The following is a 26,703-nucleotide window of genomic DNA, read 5'->3' as shown; positions in this document are numbered from 1 at the left end:
TTACGTTATGACAACAGCTGTATTTCAATTGTAACTGTGCTATGATTATATACACATGAAATGCATTTAGTTGTGCTTCGGAGTGCTTTTTTCAAGCACTTAAGGTGGCTTCCAATCATGGTACCACGCTGGAATCCCCTGAACTCCTGAGAGCGACCCATTCTTTCACTAATGTCTGTAGAAGCAGTCTGCAGGCCTGGGGCCTTGGGTTTATACACCTGTAGCCATGGAAGAGATTGGAACACCTGAATTCAATGATTTGGATGGGTGAGTGAATACTTCTGGAAATATAGTGTATATTCGATTGTTACTATTAAAGAAAACAATGCACAATTACTGTTTGTTTAATTTAATTTAATATATGAATTTAATATAGTCAGGAAAACTAAAAACATAAAACATGCCATGTGCAACAGTTATGGGACATTTTATATTTTATTTCTGTGCTTTGCATATGACTGTATATAATATAGCTGGAGTGCCCAATCCTTGTCCTGCAGACCTTAACTCCAGCCCAAATCCAGGTAAAGAAGCCCCTCAGGGGCATTTAAATATTAGAGTCAGGTGGTAGATCTCCAGGACCAGGTTTGGGCACCCCTGCATTACTGTATTCATGTAATATCCATATACAGAAGACGACATAATGATTTCTAGTGAAGGTGCTGTTGGGTATCGTATCTTAGCTTCGTACTACAAACAATACATTTCTTTGTTAGCAAACCAGATTGGCAGCCTGAGAGCGAACATGGCTCTGATTCCAAATATAGACATTTTGGTGCAGGAAGTAAAAAAAAAAACATGGGGAGGGGAAAAAAACAACGGCAGATGTGTACTTGAGATGTATGCTGCCAGCTACACCTGCACTTCATCTAACCTTCAGGCTACTGATCAGAAGGATGAGGGTCTCACATTTTGTGGTTCTTCTGCTGCTTCTGGTCAGAGAAGCAGCAAACCAGATAGGTAAAAAACTTCTGGATTTCATTTTATCTAAATGAATGTATGAGTATTCAGATGATTTGTTGCCTATTAATTAATCTTGTGTAATTAGGTTTCTCATCTGCAAGCAACATCCTAGCACGTTTGAAAGGCACAATGCTGAAAGGCCTTTTACCAAGTTGTACTCTTGTGCACAGACAAATGCATTTAAGTGTACTTTTCAAAAGTGATTTTAATTTGAAAAGTACATATTTTGAATGTTTACATTTTAAACAGACCTTAATACATACCGAATATGTTATCTTGGGACAACTTATGACAACAACTGCATTTAAATTGTAACGATGCTATGATTAAATATACATGAAATGCATTTAGTTGTGCTTCGAAGTGCTTTTTTCAAGCACTTAAGTAGATTTAGGTAACTAAATCTACTTAATATACTAAAAATATACTACTGGTTGTACTGACATACATCAGTACTACTTGTTGAGTTATACTGCAACAAAAATGCACTTAAATGCATTTTAACTTAGATTTCAAAACTGCTAAACACATGTGAATATGTTATATACATAAATATATAATTAGGAACAACTAAACACAAACATATATATGTATATATACTTAAATTATATTTAAGTAATGTTGAAATACATCTTCAGTGCCAAAAAGAAGTTTTTCTGTACCAAATTGGTTCAGATTTACTTAATGTTACAATTAAATTAACTTAAGTAAATGTTAAGATACAAATTCTAACAGATAAGAAGGATATTTTAAGTTTGATAATTTTAAGTTTAAGAAATTTTAAGACTGATAGTTACTTTGAGATATAATGCAACTAAAATGTATTAAACCATACTTAAAAGTCATTGCTTTACATATATTTATAACAATTATATAAAGTATAATTATAATAAGAATATTAGTAAAATGTGCTATGTTAAAATGATACTTTGATATAAAATTCTACATAAAATTATGTAGAAAAGTATATATTTTAGATGTATTTCCATGTAATACATGAAATTTATGTGTGCTTTCCACCTACATTATTGATGCACTTAAGTATAACTCATTCAAAAGGGTAAACAGATCTGAACAGATATAAAAAAAAATCAATAAAAATCACAAGAATGAAGACTGTAACTGTAACTATTGTGTGACAAAGCAGAGATGATTACAAACTCAGTAAAATCAGTACATACACATGAAGATAAGCAGTAACCAAACCTGTAAATACAGAACTGATGAAATCATACAAATCAGCATAGTCAAGTACGTGCACTTCGGTTTCAGGGAAACTCATTCTGAAGTAAAGTCCAAGCCTCAGAGGCAACTTTTCAAGATTTTCAGTGTGAATATTTTAGAGAAAGCTGACCACAGAGAAAAATAACCATATATCATATCATAAAATACCACAAAACCTGCAAAGATGCAACATTGTCTTTAATCTTATTAGACTTTCTTAACAACTAAAGCTTTGTTTTTTTTTCAATAAAAGCTTAAGCAGTGGTAAGAACAGTAGTGGTAAGCTGTGACAGAAGATACTATCTGTTTCTGACCGAGCGATGCATCATCCTGTCTGAGAACGTTATAACTGAAAAGTTACTACTGAGATGGTGTGTCATTTTCTGTAAGGTTTATTATTAGGCCTCATTTTCAATAATACTAAGATATTAGTATACTGCTAAAAGGGCACTGCCAGGGTTTGAATGATGCCTGCAACTGAGCGAAGGGATTGTGGAGTAATTAGGACCTCAGCTACAACAATCTCTGCTCACAGAATAAGACTCATACTAAATCTAAACCCATTTAAACAGTTGGAAGATAAACATCAGTAAACTCATGTCGTGGCTTGTTCAAATATCTAAATAAACTTTAACATTAATAGCATTTTTCTTCTTACTGATATATGCATGTGTGTATGTATGTATGTATATATATATATATATATATATATATATATATATAATTTTTATTACTACTATATAATTCTGAATTCTCTTTTTCATTATTATATTATACTTTTGAAAATGTCACAGAAAACAGCACAACTACTCCAGAGCCAGGTAACTAAACACATATCAACACATATTATTATTGTTGTTATTATTATTATTATTATTATTATTATTATTATTATTATTATTAATGTTGTTGTTGTTATAATAATTTTTGGCCTACACTTTTTTGCTATGATAGCGACTACTGTAAGCATCACAGACAGCAGCATTGCAACTACACAGACTTCAGATAATGGTAAGAGAATGCCTATTAAAACATATTTATTATTATTATTATTATTGTTATTTATTGTTTTATATAATTATTACTATTATTATAATTGTTTATTTTCCTAACTACATAGCTTGTTAACATATTTGTGTTTTTAATAAAAAATAAAAGCTTAAGCAGATGTTACTGATGTTACATGGGTTTGTATGTGCATGTTCTTTTATTGAGTGTATTTCCGCGACTGCAGACCATCAGCAGAGGGAACGAAAGAAACAGCAGGGCTAACAGTTACAGCTGCAATGTGATACAATAGATGAGTGTCATCTGAATGCAGCTTGTTTAGAAAATGAAGCATTTTGATCCACGTTTTTGAAATAGACTGTGGATAAAACGGGGGCCAAGTACTAAACCTTGGGGCACACCTGTTGACACATGAAACAATATTAAGAGAGTGCATGCCTGCTCTACTACAACTGAAAGCACTAGAGTGAAACCTGACTGGAGACAAGATAAAACACTTCTTTAATTCCAGGAACACCTTTAAGAGTTCACTGACCAGTCTTTCCAGACCTTCTGCCAGAGCAGATCATCTAGGCCTGTTATCAAGATTTCCAATCAAGCGACACTACACAACTACATTTTAACATGCATGCGTGTCATACATACTTTTCAGTCAAATTCCCTTCATTTTTGTATGGGTGGATGACAAGTAGTTTGAGGAAATGTGATTTGATGTGATTTTTCCAAGAGACATTCACAGATTTGCAGTCAAATGCATTTGTTTCATATGTGAATGTAGTGCGTAAATGGCTTGTTCTGGCAGACATTAAGTCATGTGGTGAAGAAAAGCCAATGTCATGGGTGAAACAGGTACAGTATCAAGGTTGGTAGAAGGCTGGGGATGCTGGGGAAGAAAACAGATAAGCATGGCTAATGCATATGAAATTGCATTGTTAAATAGAACACCATAATAGAAAGATGTCCAAATTCAAAAGTAAAAAAGAAGTCGGCATCGCTTCTCTTTGCTATTACACATCCTCACTCTGTGGCAAAATGCCCTTAAAAATGCATTTCACACGATTGCATTTTCATTTTCATGAACTTGAGCCTGTCATTTATCCCATCAGCGTGGGGCCATCAGCATTTAAACATATACTAAATATATCGCTGCTGTAATTTTCATTCATTTTGATTCGTAATTTTCATCATAGGTTCACTTCAACTATGAGAGACAAAATGAGAAAAAACATCCAGGAAATCTCATTGTAGGATTTTTAAATAATTTATTTATAAATTATGGTGGAAAATAATTATTTGGTCACCCACAAACGAGCAAGATCTCTGGCTCTCACAGACCTGTAACTTCTTCTTTAAGAAGCTCTTCTGTCCTCCAACCATTACCTGTATTAATGGCACCTCTTTGACCTCGTTATCTGTATAAAAGACACCTGTCCACAGCCTCAAACAGTCAGACTCCAAACTCAACCATGTCCAAGACCAAAGAGCTGTCGAAGGACACCAGGAAGAAAATTGTAGACCTGCACCAGGCTGGGAAGAGTGAATCTACAATAGGCAAGCAGGTTGGTGTGAATAAATCAACTGTGGGAGCAATTGTAAGAAAATGGAAGACATACAAGACCATTGATAATCTCTCTCGACCTGGGGCCCCACGGAAGATCTCATCCCATGGGGTGAAAATGATCATGAAAACGGTGAGCAAATATCCCAGAACTACACAGAAAGACCTGATGAATGACCTGCAGAGAGCTGGGACCAAAGTAACAAAGGCTACCATCAGTAACACACGACGCCGAGAGGGACTCAAATCCTGCAGTGCCAGGCGTGTCCCCCTGCTTAAGCCAGTACATGTCCAGGCCCATCTGAAGTTTGCCAGAGAGCATATGGACGATCCAGAAGAGGACTGGGAGAATATCATGTGGTCAGATGAAACCAAAATAGAACTTTTTGGTAAAAACTCAACTCGTTGTATTTGGAGGAAGAAGAATGCTGATTTGCAACCATACCTACTGTGAAGAATGGGGTTGGAAACATCAGGCTTTGGAGCTGTTTTTCTGCAAAGGGGACAGGATGACTGATCCATGTTAAGGGAAGAATGAACAGGGCCATGTATCGTGAGATTTTAAGCCAAAACCTCCTTCCATCAGTGAAAGCATTGAAGATGGAACGTGGCTGGGTCTTCCAGCATGACAATGATCCCAAACACACCCCTCGGGCAACGAAGGAGTGGCTCCGTAACAAGCATTTCCGTCTCCAGACCTCAACCGCATAGAAAATTTGTGGAGGGAGTGGGAAGTCCGTGTTGCCCAGCGACAGCCCCAAAACATCACTGCTCTAGAGGAGATCTGCAGGAGGAATGGGCCAAAATACCAGCTACAGTGTGCAAACCTGGTGAAGACTTGCAGGAAACGTTTGACCTCTGTCATTGTTGAACTTTTGTTATTGACTAAATACTTATTTTCATATTGACTCTCATAGTTGAAGTGTCCCTATGATGATAATTACAGACCTCTCTCATCTTTCTAAGTAGGAGAACTTGCACAATCAGTGGCTGACTAAATACTTTTTTGCCCCACTGTAACATACTAAAACAACCTAAGAGCACCAAACCTCTCTCACTTACTACTGGTCATAAATCCTCTCTACTGCTGAAAGCATCAACCTGTGATCCAAGTAATCATTTTTATGTTAAGCCTTTAAAGGATTTAAAAGGGAAGAACGAGGCTTAATGTAAAAATTATGACTTTCATTTTAGAGCGCAGGTACAGGCTTTCAACAATAGAGAGTATTTGTGACTTGTATGCGTAGTATGTGAGAGAAGTTTGGTGTTCTTAGGTTGTTTTTAGTATGTTAAGCTTTTATTGAATTAAGTGTTTTAGAATGTCTCTATAAAATGGAAGGTTTTTTTTTTTTGTCCAGGACTCGGTAGTATCAGCAGGAGCCTGGCCTCTTCTTATTTCCCTCGCCTAAGACCAAGTTCTCTGGTCTTAGTACTCTGACTTATCTCGGTCTCGGACATTGGTCTCGCCAAATTTTTAGTTTGTGGTCTCGACCAAGTCTAATGCTGTAGATCATAGTAGCATCTATAAACATCACAGACAGCAGCACAGCAGCTCCACAGACGGTTTTAGATTATGGTAACTGAACGCATATCAACACATTTAATATGTATTATTATAATTATGAACATGATGATGATAATGATGATTCAGATTCAGATTCCTTTATTGATCCCAGGGGGAAATTGCAGTTGTTACAGTTGCAGCCATTTATGTAAAAAATAAACACTTTACTAATAATTTAAGACAATATAGAGAAATTTACAGTATGTACACCAGATTTAAGTACTTAAGAATATAGTATGTTGGCGCTGATTGTGATAGTAATGTGAAACATCAGGTATAAAGCAGTCACAATAATTTAAATTATTTAAATGAAGTTAGTGTCCCTCTGAGTTATTGCACACACAATTGTTATTATTGCACATATGAACAGTTTGGTATTGAGTTTTGTGAATCACACAGAGGGAGGAGTTATGGAGTTTGATGGCCACGGGTAAGAATGACCTCCTGTGGCTCTCTGTGGTGTATTTTGGTAGAATGAGTCTTGAGCTGAATGAGCTCCTATGTCTCATCACCGTGTCGTAGAGCGGGTGGGAGCCATTGTCCATAATGGCCCGCAGCTTAGACAGCGGCCTCCTCTCCCACACGGCCGTCAGCGAGTCCAGCTCCACACCCACAACATCGCCGGCCTTGCGGATCAATTTGTTGAGTCTGTTGGCATCTGCCACCCTCAGCCTGCTTCCCCAGCATGCAACAGCATAGAGGATAGAACTCGCCACCACAGACTCATAGAAGATCCTGAGCATAGTCCGGCAGATGAGGACCTCAGGCGCCTCAGAAAATCGAGACGGCTTTGGCCCTTCCTGTAGAGGGCGTCAGTGTTCTTAGCCCAGTCCAGTTTATTGTCAATATACACACCCAGATATTTGTAATTTGATAGTGATCAAATGATCATGATTGTTGTTGTGTTTGCTGTTATAATACTTTGACTTACACTTTTTTGGCTATTATAGTGGTAAACATCACAGACAGCAGCACCACAACTACACAGACAACTTCAGGTAATGGTAAAGGAATACGTATGAACAGGTTTCATATTTTTATTATTATTGTTGTTATTGTTGCCATTATGATTAGGCCACACTTTTAGGCCATATGTTAACACACATTTATTATTATTATTATTATTATTATTAGTAGTAGTAGTAGTAGTAGTAGTAGCAGTTGTTGTAGTAATATAATAATGATGATGATGATGATGATGATGATGATGATGATCACTATTCTTATTCTCATTATGATTATTTCAATAATAATTTAGCCTATCCTTTTTTATATTATAGTGACTTCTGTAAGCATCACAGAGAGCAGGAACGCAACTATACATACAACTACAGAGACTGGTAAGAGCATATGGACATATGGACAACATAAAATGCATATGGACAGGTTTCATATTTTATAATAATGATTAATTATTATTATATTATAATGTATTATATTATTATAATATAATATATAATGAATTATATTAATATAATTTATTATTATTATTGTTATTGTTGTTATTATTATTATTATTATTATTATTATTATTATTATTATTATTATTATTATTTCAATAGTAAATTAGCCTGTCCTTCTTTTTGCTATTCTAGTGACTTCTGTAAACACCACAGAGAGCAGCAGCGCAACTCCACAGACAACTGCAGGAACTGGTAACTGAACTCATGACACATGATTAATATTATGATTATAATGATGATTATTATTAGAATTAATAATAATCATAATAATTGGGCTTTAATTTCTTTGCTATTATAGTGACTTCTGTAAACACCACAGAGAGCAGCAACGCAACTACACCGACAACTGCAGGAACTGGTAACTGAACACATGACACATGTTTAATATTATATATTTAATTTAATGTTTAATAATAATCATAATAATGGGGCTTTAATTTCTTTGCTATTATAGTGACTTCTGTAAACACCACAGAGACCAGCAATGCAACTACACCGACAACTGCAGGAACTGGTAACTGAACACATGACACATGTTTAATATTATATATTTAATTTAATGTTTAATAATAATCATAATAATGGGGCTTTAATTTCTTTGCTATTATAGTGACTTCTGTAAACACCACAGAGACCAGCAACGCAACTATACAGACAACTGCAGGAACTGGTAACTGAACACATGACACATGTTTAATATTATATATTTAATTTAATGTTTAATAATAATCATAATAATGGGGCTTTAATTTCTTTGCTATTATAGTGATTTCTGTAAACACCACAGAGACCAGCAATGCAACTATACAGACAACTGCAGGAACTGGTAACTGAACACATGACACATGTTTAATATTATATATTTAATTTAATGTTTAATAATAATCATATTAATGGGGCTTTAATTTCTTTGCTATTATAGTGACTTCTGTAAACACCACAGAGACCAGCAACGCAACTATACAGACAACTGCAGGAACTGGTAACTGAACTCATGACACAGGATTAATATTATGATTATAATGATGATTATTATTATGATTAATAATAATCATAATAATTGGGCTTTAATTTCTTTGCTATTATAGTGATTTCTGTAAACACCACAGAGAGCAGCAACGCAACTACACCGACAACTGCAGGAAATGGTAACTGAACACATGACACATGATAATGACAATATTATGATTATAATGATGATTATTATTAGAATTAATAATAGAAAACTAATGAATGTTGTAGATGTGCAGGTTTAAGCCTACAGTTTTTATAATATAATATCTTATATTATATTTAAGTATAATACATTTATAATATAATATATTGTGATCATGTATATCTTAATTTTTGAGGAGGGGGCTGACATTGTGCAGGTCTGTGAAAATGCTGTAAATACTGCAAGTTCGTGGTTGGGCTGGTAGTTGCTGGTGGTGTGCTGAAGGTGATGTCTGGTGTAGTCAGACGCATTGATGTATTTGGCAAATTAAGTTTTTAGGTTAAATCTTGAGCATGTCAAGCTGTGAAACTTGTATACTGGTACACCAGCCTCTTAGTTCAGTTAAGTAGCTTTTAAATAGGTTGTTTTGAAATAGGTTATTCCGTGCCTACGCATGAAGTATGAAACCACTATGTAGAGACTTAGCACTCATGTATGAGATGTGAAGTCACTAATGAGCATTCAAATAACATGTTTCCAAAAACTGTATTCTATGCATCTGCTAAAAGTCCTGTAAGTAGCATTTTGTTGTACTACCCGTAGGTGATGGGGAAGATATTGGTGGAGTGCTGGTGATTTCTGGTGTAGTTTGTAATGTACTTGGAAAATTAACTTGGGGGAAAAAAAATGCAACATAAAAACACAGAACAGTCTAGAACTTATATTTACATATTAATGGAGAAAAGGGTGTAAAATATTTCATAGGAAAATAATGAGTGTAGTCGTTTTTTTGATGAGATTTTTGGAGAAGGGGTTGACATTGTGCAGATCTTTTGAAATTGAATGAATACTGAAAGTTCACGGTTCACGGGAGTGCTGAAGGTGATGTTCGGTGTAGTCAGCCGCATTGATGTATCTGACAAATTAATTGGGATTTTCAGTGTAAAACCTGAGCACGTCAAGCTTAGATACATTTTACTGATGAGTGACATCACAGCATAGGTTTTGGATTTTAATCATGTCAGGTGATGATTCAGCTGGACAAATGGTTAAAATTGCAGTCATGCATAACATTCTCGGTCATCTGCCAGATGTATCTACAGTTTTGCATTTTTAATCTAAAATCTGTCTTCAGCACGGCTAAAGGCAGTTTTAAACCAGAGAGCCACAGCTAGAACTGCAAACCTGAGGGAACTTCAGTTCACATTTCTGTGCTTTTTCAAAGCTGTTAATGTCGGATGGTCAACAGAGTCACTAGTCTCCGCTCGTAAATGATCAATAAAATTTAAACAGACAGCATCTTTGATTTCTGTTTGAACAAGTGCGTGCAGGCTAACGTTAGCTGTAGGCGACTGTCTTCAGTGATGGCAGAGAAGAGAGAAGTTCAGCCTCGCTGCTGGGCTTTAGTTACATTTAGGGCATCATATGCTTTCAAACATAAAACATTGAAACGTTAAGCATTAAACTAAGCTAAAACAATGGTTATCGTAATTTTTAACAGAGAATCTTTTCACATTAACACATCACATTTCATATAACATTAAAAAGCTGGGAACAAAACTTGTGTTACATAGTGTAATCATAATAATTGGGCTTTAATTTCTTTGCTATTATAGTGACTTCCGTAAACACCACAGAGAGCAGCAACGCAACTATACAGACAACTGCAGAAACTGGTACCCGAACACATGACACATGTTTAATATTATGATTGTAATGATGATTATTATTATGATTAATAATAATCATAATAATTGGGCTTTAATTTCTTTGCTATTATAGTGACTTCTGTAAACACCACAGAGACCAGCAACGCAACTATACAGACAACTGCAGAAACTGGTACCCGAACACATGACACATGTTTAATATTATGATTGTAATGATGATTATTATTATGATTAATAATAATCATAATAATTGGGCTTTAATTTCTTTGCTATTATAGTGACTTCTGTAAACACCACAGCGAGGAGCAACGCAACTACACCAACAACTGCAGGAACTGGTAACTGAACTCATGACACATGTTTAATATTATGATTGTAATGATGATTATTATTATGATTAATAATAATCATAATAATTGGGCTTTAATTTCTTTGCTATTATAGTGATTTCTGTAAACACCACAGAGAGCAGCAACGCAACTACACCAACTGCAGGAACTGGTACCTGAACACATGACACATGTTTAATATTATGATTGTAATGATGATTATTATTATGATTAATAATAATCATAATAATTGGGCTTTAATTTCTTTGCTATTATAGTGATTTCTGTAAACACCACAGAGAGCAGCAACGCAACTACACCAACAACTGCAGGAACTGGTAACTGAACTCATGACACATGTTTAATATTATGATTGTAATGATGATTATTATTATGATTAATAATAATCATAATAATTGGGCTTTAATTTCTTTGCTATTATAGTGATTTCTGTAAACACCACAGAGAGCAGCAACGCAACTACACCAACTGCAGGAACTGGTACCTGAACACATGACACATGTTTAATATTATGATTGTAATGATGATTATTATTATGATTAATAATAATCATAATAATTGGGCTTTAATTTCTTTGCTATTATAGTGATTTCTGTAAACACCACAGAGAGCAGCAACGCAACTACACCGACAACTGCAGGAACTGGTAACTGAACTCATGACACATGTTTAATATTATGATTGTAATGATGATTATTATTATAATGAATAATAATCATAATAATGGGGCTTTAATTTCTTTGCTATTATAGTGATTTCTGTAAACACCACAGAGAGCAGCAACGCAACTACACCAACAACTGCAGGAACTGGTAACTGAACTCATGACACATGTTTAATATTATGAATGTAATGATGATTATTATTATAATTAATAATAATCATAATAATGGGGCTTTAATTTCTTTGCTATTATAGTGATTTCTGTAAACACCACAGAGAGCAGCAACGCAACTACACCAACAACTGCAGGAACTGGTAACTGAACTCATGACACATGTTTAATATTATGATTGTAATGATGATTATTATTATAATTAATAATAATCATAATAATGGGGCTTTAATTTCTTTGCTATTATAGTGACTTCTGTAAACACCACAGAGACCAGCAACGCAACTACACCAACAACTGCAGGAACTGGTAACTGAACTCATGACACATGTTTAATATTATGAATGTAATGATGATTATTATTATAATTAATAATAATCATAATAATGGGGCTTTAATTTCTTTGCTATTATAGTGACTTCTGTAAACACCACAGAGACCAGCAACGCAACTACACCGACAACTGCAGGAACTGGTAACTGAACTCATGACACATGTTTAATATTATGATTGTAATGATGATTATTATTATAATTAATAATAATCATAATAATGGGGCTTTAATTACTTTTCTATTATAGTGACTTCTGTAAACACCACAGAGACCAGCAACGCAACTACACCAACAACTGCAGGAACTGGTAACTGAACACATGACACATGTTTAATATTATATAATTATAATAATAATCATAATAAACCAGCCATTAGGGGTGTACTTTGTGTACTTCTGGTGCCGGTCCCAAGCCCGGATAAATGGTAAGGGTTGCGTCAGGAAGGGCATCCGGCGTAAAACTTGTGCCAAAACTATCATGTGGATCACAAATATGATTGCCATACCGGATCGGTCGAGGCCCGGGTTAACAACGACCACCTCTGGTGCTGTTGACCAGCAGGGTGCCGGTGGAAATTGGACTACTGTAGGTCGAAGACCATCAAAGAGGAGAGGAGGAAGGCGGGGTAGAAGGCAGTGAGAGAGAAGGAAAGGCAGGAGTGTGGAGGTTAGAGTAGGGACTCTGAACATAGAGGCAATGACTGGTAAAGGCAGAGAGCTTTCAGACATTATGGAGAGAAGGAAGGTAGATATTCTGTGTGTCCAGGAGACCAGATGGAAAGGAAGCAAGGCCAGGAACATTGGAGGTGGATTCAAACTGTTCTATCATGGTGTAGAGAGGAAGAGAAATGGAGTAGGGATAATCCTAAAGGAACAGCTTGGGAAAAGTGTTCTGGATGTAAAGAGAGTGTCAGACAGGATCATGAGCCTGAAGTTGGAGGTTGATGGTGTGATTTTGAATGTGGTCAGTTCATATGCACCACAGGTTGGTTGTCAGTTAGAGGAGAAAGAGGAATTTTGGAGTAAGATGGATGAAGTGGTAGATGGTGTCCCTAGAGAGGAGAGATTAGTGATTGGTGCGACTTCAATGGACATGCTGGTGAAGGGAACAGAGGGGATGAAGAGGTGCTGGGTATGTATGGTGTGAAAGACAGAAATGCGGAAGGTCAGATGGTTGTAGATTTTGCAAAGAGAATGGAAATGGCTGTGGTGAACACGTATTTTCAGAAGAGGGAAGAACACAGGGTGACATACAAGAGTGGAGGGAGGTGCACACAGGTGGATTATATCCTTAGCAGCAGATGCCACCTAAAGGACATTGGAGATTGTAAAGTGGTGCCAGAGGAAAGTGTAGCAAGGCAGCATAGGGTGGTTGCCTGTAGAATGAGATTAGAAACAAAGAAGAGGAAGAGAGTGAAGACAAAGCCAAAGATTAGATGGTGGAAGCTGAAGGAGGAGGATGGTTGCAGGCAGTTCAGGGAAAAATTGTAACAGGCCCTTGGGGGCAGTGAGGAGCTACCTGAGGACTGGGAAACTACAACTAAGGTGGTGAGAGAAACTGGCAAGAATGTGGTGGGTGTTTCGTCTGGTCAGAGGAAAGAAGACAAGGAAAGTTGGTGGAGGAATGAGGAAGTCCAGGAGAGTATTCAGAAGAAGAAGGCAGCTAAGAAAAAGTGGGATAACCAGAGAGATGAAGGAAGTAGGCAGGAGTACTGTGAGGCTAGTCACATAGCAAAAAGAATGGTGGCAAAGGCTCAGGCCTATGATGAGCTGTATGAGAGGCTGGACAGTAAAGAAGGAGTAAAGGACTTGTATCGTTTGGCTAAACAGAGAGATAGAGCTGGAAAGGATGTACAGCAGGTTAGGCTGATAAAGGATAGAGAGGGAAATGTACTAGTGAGTGAACAGAGAGTGTTGAGTAGATGGAAGGAGTACTTTGAAGAACTAATGAATGAGGAAAACTCATTCCAATGCAGTTGGTCCAGATGACATACCTGTGGAGGTATGGAGATGTTTAGGAGAGAAGGCAGTGGGCATTTTAACCAGGTTGTTTAACAAAATCCTGGAGAGTGAGAGGATGCCTGATGAGTTGAGAAGCAGTGTACTGGTCCCCATTTTTAAGAACAAGGGTGATGTGCAGAGCTGCAGTAACTACAGAGGTATAAAGTTGATGAGCCACACCATGAAGGTATGGGAAAGAGTTGTTGAAGCAAGGTGGGTCCATGATGTTTGCAGATGACATTGGAGTCTGTGGTGATGGTAGAGAGCAGGTGGAAGAGAATCTGGAGAGGTGGAGGTTTGCACTGGAGAGGAGAGGAATGAAGGTCAGTAGAGACAAGGCGGAATACATGTGTGTGAATGAGAGGGAGGCAGGTGGAAAGGTGAAGATGCAAGGAGTAGAGGTCGTAAAGGTGGATGACTTCAAATATCTTGGGTCAACCATCCAGAGCAATGGATAGTGTAGAAAAGAGGTGAAGAAGAGGGTGCAGGCAGGATGTAGTGGGTGGAGACGGATGTCAGGGCTGATGTGTGACAGAAGGATAGCAGCAAGAGTGAAAGGGAAGGTTTACATGACAGTAGTGCGTCCTGCTATGATGTATGGTTTGGTAGATAAAGCCAGAGAGGCCAGGTTGAGATGGTTTGGACATGTGTTGAGGAGGAATATTGGATATATTGGTCAAAGAATGTTGGAGATGGAGCTGCTGGGTAGAAGAAGAGGTAGACCATAGAGAAGGTTTATGGATGTAGTGAAGGTGGACATGGAGATGGTTGGTGTAAAAGTAGAGGAGGCAGTAGATAGGGCAAGATGGAGGCAGATGATCCGCTGTGGCGACCCCTAAAGGAAGCAGCCGAAAGAAGAACAAGAAGAAGAAGATAATAAGAATAATCATAATAATTGGGCTTTAATTTCTTTGCTATTATAGTGACGTCTGTAAACATCACAGAGAGCAGCAACGCTACTACACCGACAACTGCAGGAACTGGTAACTGAACACATGACACATGATTAATATTATGATTATAATGATGATTATTATTATAATTAATAATAATCATAAAAATTGGGCTTTAATTACTTTGCTATTATAGTGACTTCTGTAAACACCACAGAGAGCAGCAACGCAACTACACCAACAACTGCAGGAACTGGTAAGAAAATATGTACAACCCCATTTCCAATGAAGTTGGGACATTGTGTAAAACATAAATAAAAACAGAATACGATGATTTGTAAATCCTTTTCAACCTATATTCAATTGAATACACTACAAAGATAAGATATTTAATGTTCAAACTGATAAACTTTATTGTTTTTTGCAAATATTCACTTATTTTGAATTTGATGCCTGCAACACGTTCCAAAGAAGTTGGGACAGGGGCGTGTTTACCACTGTGTTACATCACCTTTCCTTTTAACAACACTCAATAAGCGTTTGGGAACTGAGGACACTAATTGTTGAAGCTTTGTAGGTGGCTTTCCCATTTTGCTTGATGTACAACTTCAGTTGCTCAACAGTCCGTTGTCGTATTTTGCACTTCATAATGCGCCACACATTTTCAATGGGAGACAGGTCTGGACTGCAGGCAGGCCAGTCTAGTACCTGCACTCTTTTACTACGAAGCCACGCTGATGTAACACATGCAGAATGTGGCTTGGCGTTGTCTTGCTGAAATAAGCATGGATTTCCTGAAAAAGACGTGTCTTAGATGGCAGCATATGTTGCTCCAAAACCTGTATGTACCTTCAAGCATTAATGGTGCCTTCACAGATGTGCAGGTTACCCATGCCATGGGCACTAACACCCCCCCACACCATCTGGCTTTTGAACTTTGTGCTGATCGGGAACAATCGGGACAGTCCTTTTCCTCTTTGGCCCGGTGGACACGATGTCCATGATTTCCAAAAACAATTTGAAATGTGGACTCGTCAGACCACAGGACACTTTTCCACTTTGCGTCAGTCCATCTCAGATGAGCTCAGGCCCAGAGAAGCCGGCGGCGTTTCTGGGTGTTGTTGACATATGGCTTTCGCTTTGCATGGCAGAGTTTTAACTTGCACTTGTAGATGGAGCGACAAACTGTGTTCACTGACAGTGGTTTTCTGAAGTGTTCCTGAACCCATGTGGGAATATCCGTTACAGAATGATGTCGGTTTTTAATGCAGTGCCGTCTGAGGGATGGAAGGTCACAGGCATTCAGTGTTGGTTTTCTGCCTTGCCGCTTACTTGCAGAGATTTCTCCAGATTCTCTGAGTCTTTTGATGATGTTATGGACTGTAGATGATGAAATCCCTAAATTCCTTGCAATTGCATGTTGAGAAACATTGTTCTTTAAACTGTTGGATTATTTGCTCACGCAGTCGTTCACAAAGTGGTGAACCTCACTCTGTCCTTGCTTGTGAACGACTGAGCCTTTCAGGGATGCTCCCTTTATACCCAATCATTTACATTTACATTTACATTTATGGCATTTGGCTGACGCCCTTATCCAGAGCGACTTACAATTTGATCGTTTTACACAAGTAGGCGAAGGCAGTGTTAGGAATCTTGCCCAAGGACTCTTATTGGTATAGTGTAGGGTTCTTAGGATTGAACCCTAGCCTACAGCGTAGAAGGCAGAGGTGTTAACCACTACACTACACCAACCACCAATCATGACACTCACCTGTTTCCAATTAAGCTGTTCACCTGTGGAATGTTCCAAACAGGTGTTTTTTGAGCATTCCTCAACTTTCCCAGTCTTTTGTTGCCCCTGTCCCAACTTGTTTGGAATGTGTTGCAGGCATCAAATTCAAAATGAGTGAATATTTCCAAAAAATAATAAAGTTTATCCACTGGACACTTAAGTGTGTTCCACAATCACTTAATGATTTGAATTGTTGGTTAATAATTTGCTAATGAAACGTGTGTACAAAGTCCAATGACATTTATATTAATTCATCTACTAGCAATTACATCCAGAAATGTTCCATCAGAACTCCGATGTCTGAATCTACATATATTTGTATTGACCTTCTTTTCTTTTTCTAATTAATCAAATACACCAGTGATTACACCAAACATCACCTTCAGCACTGTACCAGCATCTACAGAATCAACCATGCCTCCTTCAACAGGTAACCAGAATCCAGCTTTTCTTATTACAACACAGATTGTTGCTAAGTTCTCAAATATGGTTGAAAATGAGAATGTTATAGGGCTTTAGTAGATATTAGGTTTGCACTAGCCGTTAAATGCCAGCATTCGACCAGCAAATTAAAATCCCACAATAAAAAAAATAAATAAATAAATAAATGTAACCCTGTGGTGAAGCCTCCCACTCTGCTGTTCTGGAGAAAACGTGGCTTGAGCATTCATGTAAAGATATGGGAACATATATTATGTCTTATTATTTAAGTTTCGTGCAGGTACAAAGTACTTTATACTTTGCAACTATCAAACATAAACATGACCCAGATATCAAATAAGTGATGTAGTAAATAAGTGATGGTCCACACTTAATACTTTTCCTCCAGCCCACATAGCACTGTGGAAGGATGGCGAAGACTTTGTCTGAATCTGGGCGCCAGAATGTTGGCTTACTTTTCAATGTTCAGTGGACACAACATTGTCTGCTACATGTCATATTAAACCAAATTTGAGTTAAATAGCAAGCTTTGATATTGTGTAGTGCTCTTTGAACTGAGGCTTTGTTGGACTAGTAATAGTTTTTCAGTAAACAAACAAAAAAAAGTTACATATTACCACCATATCTCTGCCTGAAGTTGTCCAGATCTGTTTAAAGACATGTGGGCCAAATAAGCTCACATGCAGTTTGCCATTATCAGAGCATAGGCAGCAATGCAACACTTCTCCTAGACGTAGCCCACATCTGTTTTTGGACATGTGGGCCAGACAAGTATGCTTTAATGTGGGCCGTTTCTGGCTCACATGCCTTTGCCCAGTGCCAACAGTGGGCCAGCAATGACATGTTTTCCAGAAGTGGCCCACATCTGCATGCTACTTGAAGAGTACGCTGTCAAGGAGGTGTAGTTAAGGATGTGACTCCAAAGACAGAAATAGTGTGGCTAGTGTGGCTCCAGCACGCTTTGCCGCTAACGAGGCTTATTTCATGTGAACTTGAGCTAGATTCAGAAATAGTTGAACTATATTTTTTCTGACAAAGTAAGATGTTGGGAGTCGACTGAGTCTTAGCTCATCAGTTGATCTGAGGTGGCAGCTTTTATCACTCATCAGACACAGAATTTAACAGTTTCATTATTCCTTTATGAATTATTTATACCCTGTTCTACAGTGATATACGCATATTAGTGCTGGACTCTTCTGTGTTTTAATGTATTGTGTTTATTTTTTACACCCCCCTCCCCCAAGTTGAATTTTCAAGTACATTACCAACTCCTCCAGTAAACACCAGCACTCCATCAACATCTTCCCCATCAACCATGGGTAGTACAACAGGCTCACCTACGACATCAGGTAACTTGCAAAGCAGGACTGTAAGGCAAAGGACTTTTAGTAGATTCACAGAATGCAATTTTTAGCAACCCTTCATTTGAATACTCATTAATGACATCACATCTCATACATACGCACTAAATAAGCTGTTTAAAAATACTTTAGTGTCCATAAACATCTAATGTGAGTATTTTCAGGTGGACATATGATGTTTTCTGAAGTAAGTGTTGTATTCACAGTAGTGTCCATTGAGGCTAAAAGGCCAGAGATGCCAGAGGAATCACATGTAGCACTTAAAATGATCAGACAATAAGAAAAATGTTCAGCGCAAAACTGTGATAAGATGTTAGCATATGATGGGAACATTTACACTGCTTTGGTGCTCCAATGCATCACATCGCCGCTCATTCGTGCCGTCCAACACTGTCTTGTGCATGATGTGTTTGGTGCATCAGATTTTGATATATAGCCCCTATCCCATTTCACCCCTCGCCCCTACCCCTTAGCCCTTACCCCTTCACGTCTTAGCTGTTCAGGTCTAGGGTTGGGTGTCCCAACCCTTTTTGTTGAGATAGAGTGTTAGGGAGAAGTGTTAGGGCTACACAGGCCTCCAGACGTTTTCCAGAGACTTACTCCAAACGGAGTAAACCAAAGAAACCCACAGATGTGAAAAGATTCTCTGTTAAAAATTACGATAACCATTGTTTTAGCTTAGTTTAATGCTTAACGTTTCAATGTTTTATGGTCATTTTCTTCATAACAAGCACAAAAACCCGTTAATAGAATGCTAATGTCTCGGTAGCTAGCTAGCTAACTTTCCCGTTCCACCTTAAGTAGTCCAGCAGTTCTGACGCCAGAAGTGCCAAAATGTAACTGATGCACGATTTAGGGTGGAACGGGAGAACAAGAAGCTGGCGAATATCTGACTTCAGCATCATACCACTGAAGAATTAACAGTGGATCATAATAAATAACTGTCTTATCCCCCTCTTTGAAAGCATATGATGCCCTAAATGTAACTAAAGCCCAGCAGCGAGGCTGAACTTCTCTCTTCTCTGCCATCACTGAAGACAGTCGCCTACAGCTAACGTTAGCCTGCACGCACTTGTTCAAACAGAAATCAAAGATGCTGTCTGTTTAAATTTTATTGATCATTTACGAGCGGAGACTAGTGACTCTGTTGACCATCCGACATTAACAGCTTTGAAAAAGCACAGAAATGTGAACTGAAGTTCCCTCAGGTTTGCAGTTCTAGCTGTGGCTCTCTGGTTTAAAACTGCCTTTAGCCGTGCTGAAGACAGATTTTAGATTAAAAATGCAAAACTGTAGATACATCTGGCAGATGACCGAGAATGTTATGCATGACTGCAATTTTAACCATTTGTCCAGCTGAATCATCACCAGACATGATTAAAATCCAAAACCTATGCTGTGATGTCACTCATCAGTAAAATGTATCTAAGCTTGACGTGCTCAGGTTTTACACTGAAAATCCCAATTAATTTGTCAGATACATCAATGCGGCTGACTACACCGAACATCACCTTCAGCACTCCCGTGAACCGTGAACTTTCAGTATTCATTCAATTTCAAAAGATCTGCACAATGTCAACCCCTTCTCCAAAAATCTCATCAAAAAAACGACTACACTCATTATTTTCCTATGAAATATTTTACACCCTTTTCTCCATTAATATGTAAATATAAGTTCTAGACTGTTCTGTGTTTTTATGTTGCATTTTTTTTCCCCCAAGTTAATTTTCCAAGTACATTACAAACTACACCAGAAATCACCAGCACTCCACCAATATCTTCCCCATCACCTACGGGTAGTACAACAAAATGCTACTTACAGGACTTTTAGCAGATGCATAGAATACAGTTTTTGGAAACATGTTATTTGAATGCTCATTAGTGACTTCACATCTCATACATGAGTGCTAAGTCTCTACATAGTGGTTTCATACTTCATGCGTAGGCACGGAATAACCTATTTCAAAACAACCTATTTAAAACCTACTTAACTGAACTAAGAGGCTGGTGTACCAGTATACAAGTTTCACAGCTTGACATGCTCAAGATTTAACCTAAAAACTTAATTTGCCAAATACATCAATGCGTCTGACTACACCAGACATCACCTTCAGCACACCACCAGCAACTACCAGCCCAACCACGAACTTGCAGTATTTACAGCATTTTCACAGACCTGCACAATGTCAGCCCCCTCCTCAAAAATTAAGATATACATGATCACAATATATTATATTATAAATGTATTATACTTAAATATAATATAAAATATTATATTATAAAAACTGTAGGCTTAAACCTGCACATCTACAACATTCATTAGTTTTCTATTGATTTTCTCCAGTTCTCCAGTTTTCTCTCACTTATTTGTTCTGTGTTTTCATGTATTTTATTTTATCGCCACCCCCAACACCCCCCCCCCCCAGTTAATTTTCCAAGCACATTACAAACCACCAGCACTCCACCAACATCTTCCCCATCAATCATGAGCAGTACAACAAGCCCCCCTACGACATTAGATAAGTTGTAAAACAGGTTTGTATGGCTAAATAAGGACAATAGATTTTAATAGATTCATAGAATTAAAGTCTGCACAATGTTAAAAATGGTTCCAAAGATGGAAAACAAAAGCCTTGATACTGTAAAGGAACTGTGTGTTCAGTATTCTTCTATAAATGATTCCATACCAGTAATATTTATTTCTCCTGTAATATATCTCCTGTAATACCCCCCCCCCCCCCCCTTCCCTCAGGTTTTCCAAGTACAACAAGAATTACAACTGCACCAACCAGCACTCCACCAATACCTTTCCCATGGAACATGAACAGTACAACAAGCCCACCTACGACATTAGGTAAGGTTCAAAACAGGATTGTAAGGCTAAATGCTACTTAAATGACTTTTAGTAGATTCATAGATTTCAGTCTGCGCGATGTAAACTCTCTTCCCTTGAAAACCAAATGAAAAAGTGCCAAGAAATGTGGATAATCTGTTCAGATGGAAAAAGAGTAACCTTGATACTGTAGAGAAACTGTGCGTTCAGTATCCTTCTATGAATTGTTCCATACAAGTAATATTTCTTTTAAACAGCACCTACAACTACACCTGTCACCACTCCACTCACCAGCACTCCACCAACTCCTTCCCCAACAACTATGAGTACTAAAACAACTCCAACTAGTGGTAAGTTGTTAAACATGATCTTAAGACATAAGGTCTCTTATAGGACTTTCGGTAGATCTATAGAATTTCCTCTGTGCTACTTTTGGCAACACTTTTAGAATGTTCATAGAGTGCAATCGGCACAATCTCTCTCCCTTTGAAAACAAAAAACTACAAGAAAAAAGTAAGATAAAAAAGTGTGGGTAGTCTGTTGAGATGGAAAACTGGAGAGATGGAAAATGCTGTAGAGCAGAGGTCACTAATAGGTGGGCCGTGGTCCAAGTCCAGACCCAGATGCTGTCCTATGCGAACTTGGACCTATAACTGGTAAACTATGGGGTGGTCCTTTAATCCTGTTTTAATTGGCATAAGTTTTCTAGCCTTTATGGTAACTTTAGCGGCCCAGGAGACTCACAGACCAATCGCATACGTTGTAAATCTCACGTGACACCACTCAGCCAATCACTTCTGTGCATTACGATGAGCGCTGAGACTCGAGTGCGTGACGCACACAGTGGAGGGATGAGGGGAGAAACAGAAGTCAGACAAGAAAGTGACAATATATGTTGTTGAAATATCACCAAATCGTACTTTATTTGATTTGATATTCAGTTGTCGACTACATAAGATGTTGATATACCTATTAGGCTACTTCAGTTTACAGTATATGGCACTGAATCATGAAGCAAGTAAGACATTATGATGTTCCCTAACTGAACCTTAGTGAATTTTAATTAGAGGAGCTATATGTAAACGATTCTTCTATGATTTTTTCAGTTCCCTTTCCTCCAGTATTATAAAAATATAAGTGCCAGACAACTCTGGGTTTTATGTATTTTAATATTTTATTTTATACCCCCGCCCCCCTCCGTTCTTCCAAGTGCAGCAATAAGTACAACTACACCAAACACCACTCCACCCACCAGCACTCCACCAACGTCAACTATGAGTACTACAAAATCTCCAGTAACAATAAACAAAAGTAAAGTTCTAGACTCTTCTGGGTTTTTGTAATGTATTTAATTTTATGCCCCCTAACCCCAGACGTTTTTCCATCTACATCAACAACTACGACTACACCAATAATCACCAGCACCCCATCAACCCCATCAACCATGAGAACCACAGTAACTCCTGTAATTTCTGGAAAGTTATAAAACATAATCATAATGCAAAATGTTTCTTGTAGGACTGAGTAGATTCGTAGAATTTTCTCTATTTAACCTTTTAAAATTTAAGTACAGAAGTACAGTTTCTGTGAAGGAGATTTGTGTTGCTGCAGACTGACTCATTTTTCAGTGCTCATGCATGTGTTAGAGAGACCCCATGTAGGTAGCTTTCTAACAGTGTTACACAATTTTCTATATTAACTTTTCTTTACTTCTAGGTGTGATACAAACGGCTTTTATAGAACAATTTTATAGACCCAACAATTATCATTGCAGTCTAGACCAATCTACAACTGACAAGCAAAAGAAAACATGTTCAAAACATGATTCATGCTGATGCAAATATAACATCATGCACATGTGTCACTTTTCAATTACAGGGAATAATGTGACTTACTTAATACGAGTGCGTATCGTCTCTGGAGCTGGAAAAGATCTGGCACTTCAGGCCCTTCAGAATGTAAGTGTCTTTCACTGCTCTTGTTATGGCACTGAGACAAGATTATAAAGCATTTGTGTAGGAGTGCTGTTGTTGGGTCATTTCTGAAGCATCACTGGCTATGTTCACATTGCCAGGTTAAAATGGCAAAAAGTCCAATTTTTCAAAATTTTTCCAAAAGCCCAAAAGAGCCACTTTCAAATGTGGTCCCAGATTGGCTACATGTTGGATTTGTGGCCATGCCACCTTAATGTGATGCTCAGATCGGAATTCAAGTGCTTTTTTTTTACACTGTGTGAGTGCACCATCCTTCAGTGTTACCGTGGCAGCAGCGCCACACTGACGCTAAAGCCTGTAAGCAGTGGAAAAGCAACACATCTCACCTTTTTCTCCTTCGTCTCGCTCTAATAACGAAGCTGAGAGCTGATCAGAGTTCTGCTCGTTAGTTTTCTGATGATGCACATGATTCATATACATGACATTACTGAGTAGGATATGATGCTCATGCGGGTCATTTCAAGACGCCGGTTCGTTCACATTAATGACAGATTTGAATCACTTACCTGAATGAGTGTGAAGCAAAAATCGGATTTAAGCTGAGAGGCTTGTAATGTGAATGTAGCCATATTCAATGACTGGATTTATAGTCCCAATTTTGTCTGTTAAGCCTCATCTTACCTTTTAAAGAAAGGGTGAAAACCAAATGTAAATAATGGACGTAAATGGGTCCTGGAGAAGTGGAGTAAACCATCCACATCCAAAAATCAATGTCTGAATTTGGAGTGTATATATATATATATTCTTTAAATAAATTCATTTTTTGTGTTTGTTTTTTTTTTTCAGTTTGTTGCATCACAGAATTTGAATTCATTGTGTGGAAGCTGTGCATTGAGCATACAAATCCAGTGAAAAACATCACCATCTGAGCACGCCATCGTCAAACCTCACAAACGGTCAACATGCTCATTTTCTCCTGGTGTTGGCTTCATATTAGCATGGGTAATAATTTTAGAGTGCAATTGTGGGTACATTGTGTAGGTTACAGTGTTCTTTGATTATGGAACAAGAATGAGTGTTTAAGGTGTTAATAATTGTTTAAGATTACGAAGTTAACTGTTTAAGTTCATTGTTCTTCAAAATGTTCTGAGGTTTACCTTAAGATTTACAGCTACTGTATGTATAGTGGACTGTTTCCATCACTAGTAAAAAGCAATATAGTACATCGCAATAATAAGAAAGTTTCTCAGAATTATAATAATAAGACAATTTTCTCATCATTATGAGATCCAATGCCTTTATTCTGATATACTAAATCCTAATTATGAGATGCTGAGTTACTGTTATACAATAAGTCATAATTTAGACATATTAAGTAGTAATTATGCAACATAATTTATTGGGATAGCAAGTCATGAGGTGCTAAGTCATAAACATGAGATACTAATTCATAATTATTGAAAACCTTCTTATTATTTATGATTTATCATTTAGTACATGGCTATTTTCTTCTTTTCCAGCGGTGTAAATGGGCCTCCATTTGAATTTAAATAACTTTGCAATACTTCTATCAAGCTAAGTGAATTTTGCTGTTTATTTTTTCCTGTACATAAAAAGTTTGATGTTCTAAAGAGAAAAGAACGCTTTGAATTGAGGGGCATATTTACTAATAAAAGGATTTTTTTAAATAATAAAAAAAGGATTTTTTTTTAACAGTGCAAAATCTCAAACATTTGTTACAAGACCGCGTGTTTCATCAAGCATCCCTGACAAAGCAGCCTCTTTTATATAAAGGGAATACAGATACAATACATTCTATAACATACCAACTCACAGTATGCAAGCTTATACATTTACATTTAGGGCATTTGGCTGACGCTCTTATCCAGAGCAACTTATAGTTTGATCATTTTACACAGGTAGGCGAAGGTGGAGTTAGGAGTCTTGCCCAAGGACTCTTATTTGTGTAGTGTAGGGTGCTGCCTAGGTGGGGATTGAACCCCAGTCTACAGTGTAGAAAGCAGAGGTGTTACCCACTATACTATCCCAACCACACTTATAGTAAAATATGTTCTTACATGGGCCTTTACAGTGCATACATTACATATTGTAAATACAGAATCTTACACGTCTTCTGAAACATCCAGACATCGTCTGCAGTTAGAAAGAGGTAGTTAGTTAAAGAGGTCAGCAGAGCTCATATTACTTGTACATACAACCCCAAATCATAAAAGGTTGGGACAGTATGAAAACAATATTTCATTGTTAGTTACGTACAAATATACATCCTTCCAAAACAATTGAGGGTAATTTAGGTCTAGTATAATTAAACGTGATGTGATTTGAAACAGGTGATGCCAACAGGTGACTGTAATCACGATTTCCTACAAAACCAACATCCAGGAAAGGCCTTGTCCTTGAGGAGCACAGAGGAGCCAAAATCACTAGTTTGTCAACATATGTGTTAGAAATGTATTTAAATGTTTAAAATCAATGGTCCTCATAGAAGGATTTGAAGGGGATTTGGATATTTCACCCTCTATACTGCGTAACATAATTAAAAGATTTAAGGAATCTGAAGGAATTTCAATGTGTAAAGGGCAAGGGGGCAAGCAATGGATATTTCACCCTAAAACGGTTTATCACTTGGGGTCTTCGGTCCACAAACATGTGTTGTAAAAAGGAATGACAACAATGCAAAGAGGTAAAGGCTTTACAGTCCCTACTTTTTTAAATGTGTTGCAAGAAACATAAAGTAAGACATCGAATAATGTTCTGTTGTATTGTTGTCACTGTAATACAGGACAAAAATAATTTGCAAATCACTGTTTTCAGTTTACATTTTAATATATTGTTGCAACTTTTTCTGATTTGAAGTTGTATCAACCATTTTAGATGCATTTACTAAATGGTAAAGAATAGTAAAGTGACTACTGGAAGTGAATATGTTGTGTTTGACTCTGTTCATTTGACTCTGTTCATTGTATGCATTGCTAAATACAATGGGCCTCATGTCTGTAAAAACAAAGAAAGGATAAAGTTAGTTCAAATAGTTAAAGAAAGGATGACATTAATATAGTCTGACGTACGGTATTTATGGTGAAATTTAAAGTAAGCACCGCAAAACTTTTAATCAGTGTGACTATGTAATCACATTTATCACTGTATCGATATCAAACTCCATATTAAAATGAAAAACATACCTGTGCTCCATCTGTTTGCTGTTTGTAACCTTCATCTTCTATAAAAACATGTATTATAGAAATGTACAACCTGAAGTATACATGTAAATGAAAACTGCCTAGTTGTAGCATTTCTCTCAT

General features: G+C 37.3%; 1 protein-coding gene across 1 annotated transcript; it reads left to right on the top strand.

Moving 5' to 3' along the window:
• The first annotated feature begins 6,863 nt into the window (after positions 1-6,863).
• LOC108430162 (zinc finger protein 39-like) lies at positions 6,864-18,582 on the top strand. Its single transcript, XM_037531226.1, has 24 exons — positions 6,864-6,913; positions 7,268-7,315; positions 7,598-7,657; positions 7,913-7,972; positions 8,079-8,138; positions 8,235-8,294; positions 8,547-8,606; positions 8,703-8,762; positions 8,869-8,928; positions 10,553-10,612; positions 10,885-10,944; positions 11,051-11,107; positions 11,214-11,273; positions 11,380-11,436; positions 11,543-11,602; positions 11,709-11,768; positions 11,875-11,934; positions 12,041-12,100; positions 12,207-12,266; positions 12,373-12,432; positions 15,050-15,109; positions 15,216-15,275; positions 17,173-17,241; positions 18,497-18,582. The coding sequence occupies exons 1-24, from the start codon at positions 6,864-6,866 to the stop codon at positions 18,498-18,500; spliced, it is 1,365 nt and encodes a 454-aa protein (XP_037387123.1). The 3' UTR covers positions 18,501-18,582.
• Positions 18,583-26,703: the final 8,121 nt, after the last annotated feature.

This window comes from Pygocentrus nattereri, chromosome 19 (assembly GCF_015220715.1).
Source record: "Pygocentrus nattereri isolate fPygNat1 chromosome 19, fPygNat1.pri, whole genome shotgun sequence".
NCBI lineage: Eukaryota > Metazoa > Chordata > Actinopteri > Characiformes > Serrasalmidae > Pygocentrus > Pygocentrus nattereri.
Note: the sequence above shows the minus strand (reverse complement) of the source record. Positions and strands in the feature narration are given on the sequence as shown.

What these genes read in the sequence shown, in the direction of transcription:
- LOC108430162 (XM_037531226.1), top strand. Translation starts at nt 6,864, where the DNA reads ATGGCCCGCAGCTTAGACAGCGGCCTCCTCTCCCACACGGCCGTCAGC. An exon ending in TCCCACACGGCCGTCAGCGA is followed by an intron (nt 6,914 to 7,267) that starts GTCCAGCTCCAC and finishes TGGCTATTATAG; the next exon opens with TGGTAAACATCACAGACAGC. An exon ending in ACCGACAACTGCAGGAAATG is followed by an intron (nt 8,929 to 10,552) that starts GTAACTGAACAC and finishes TTGCTATTATAG; the next exon opens with TGACTTCCGTAAACACCACA.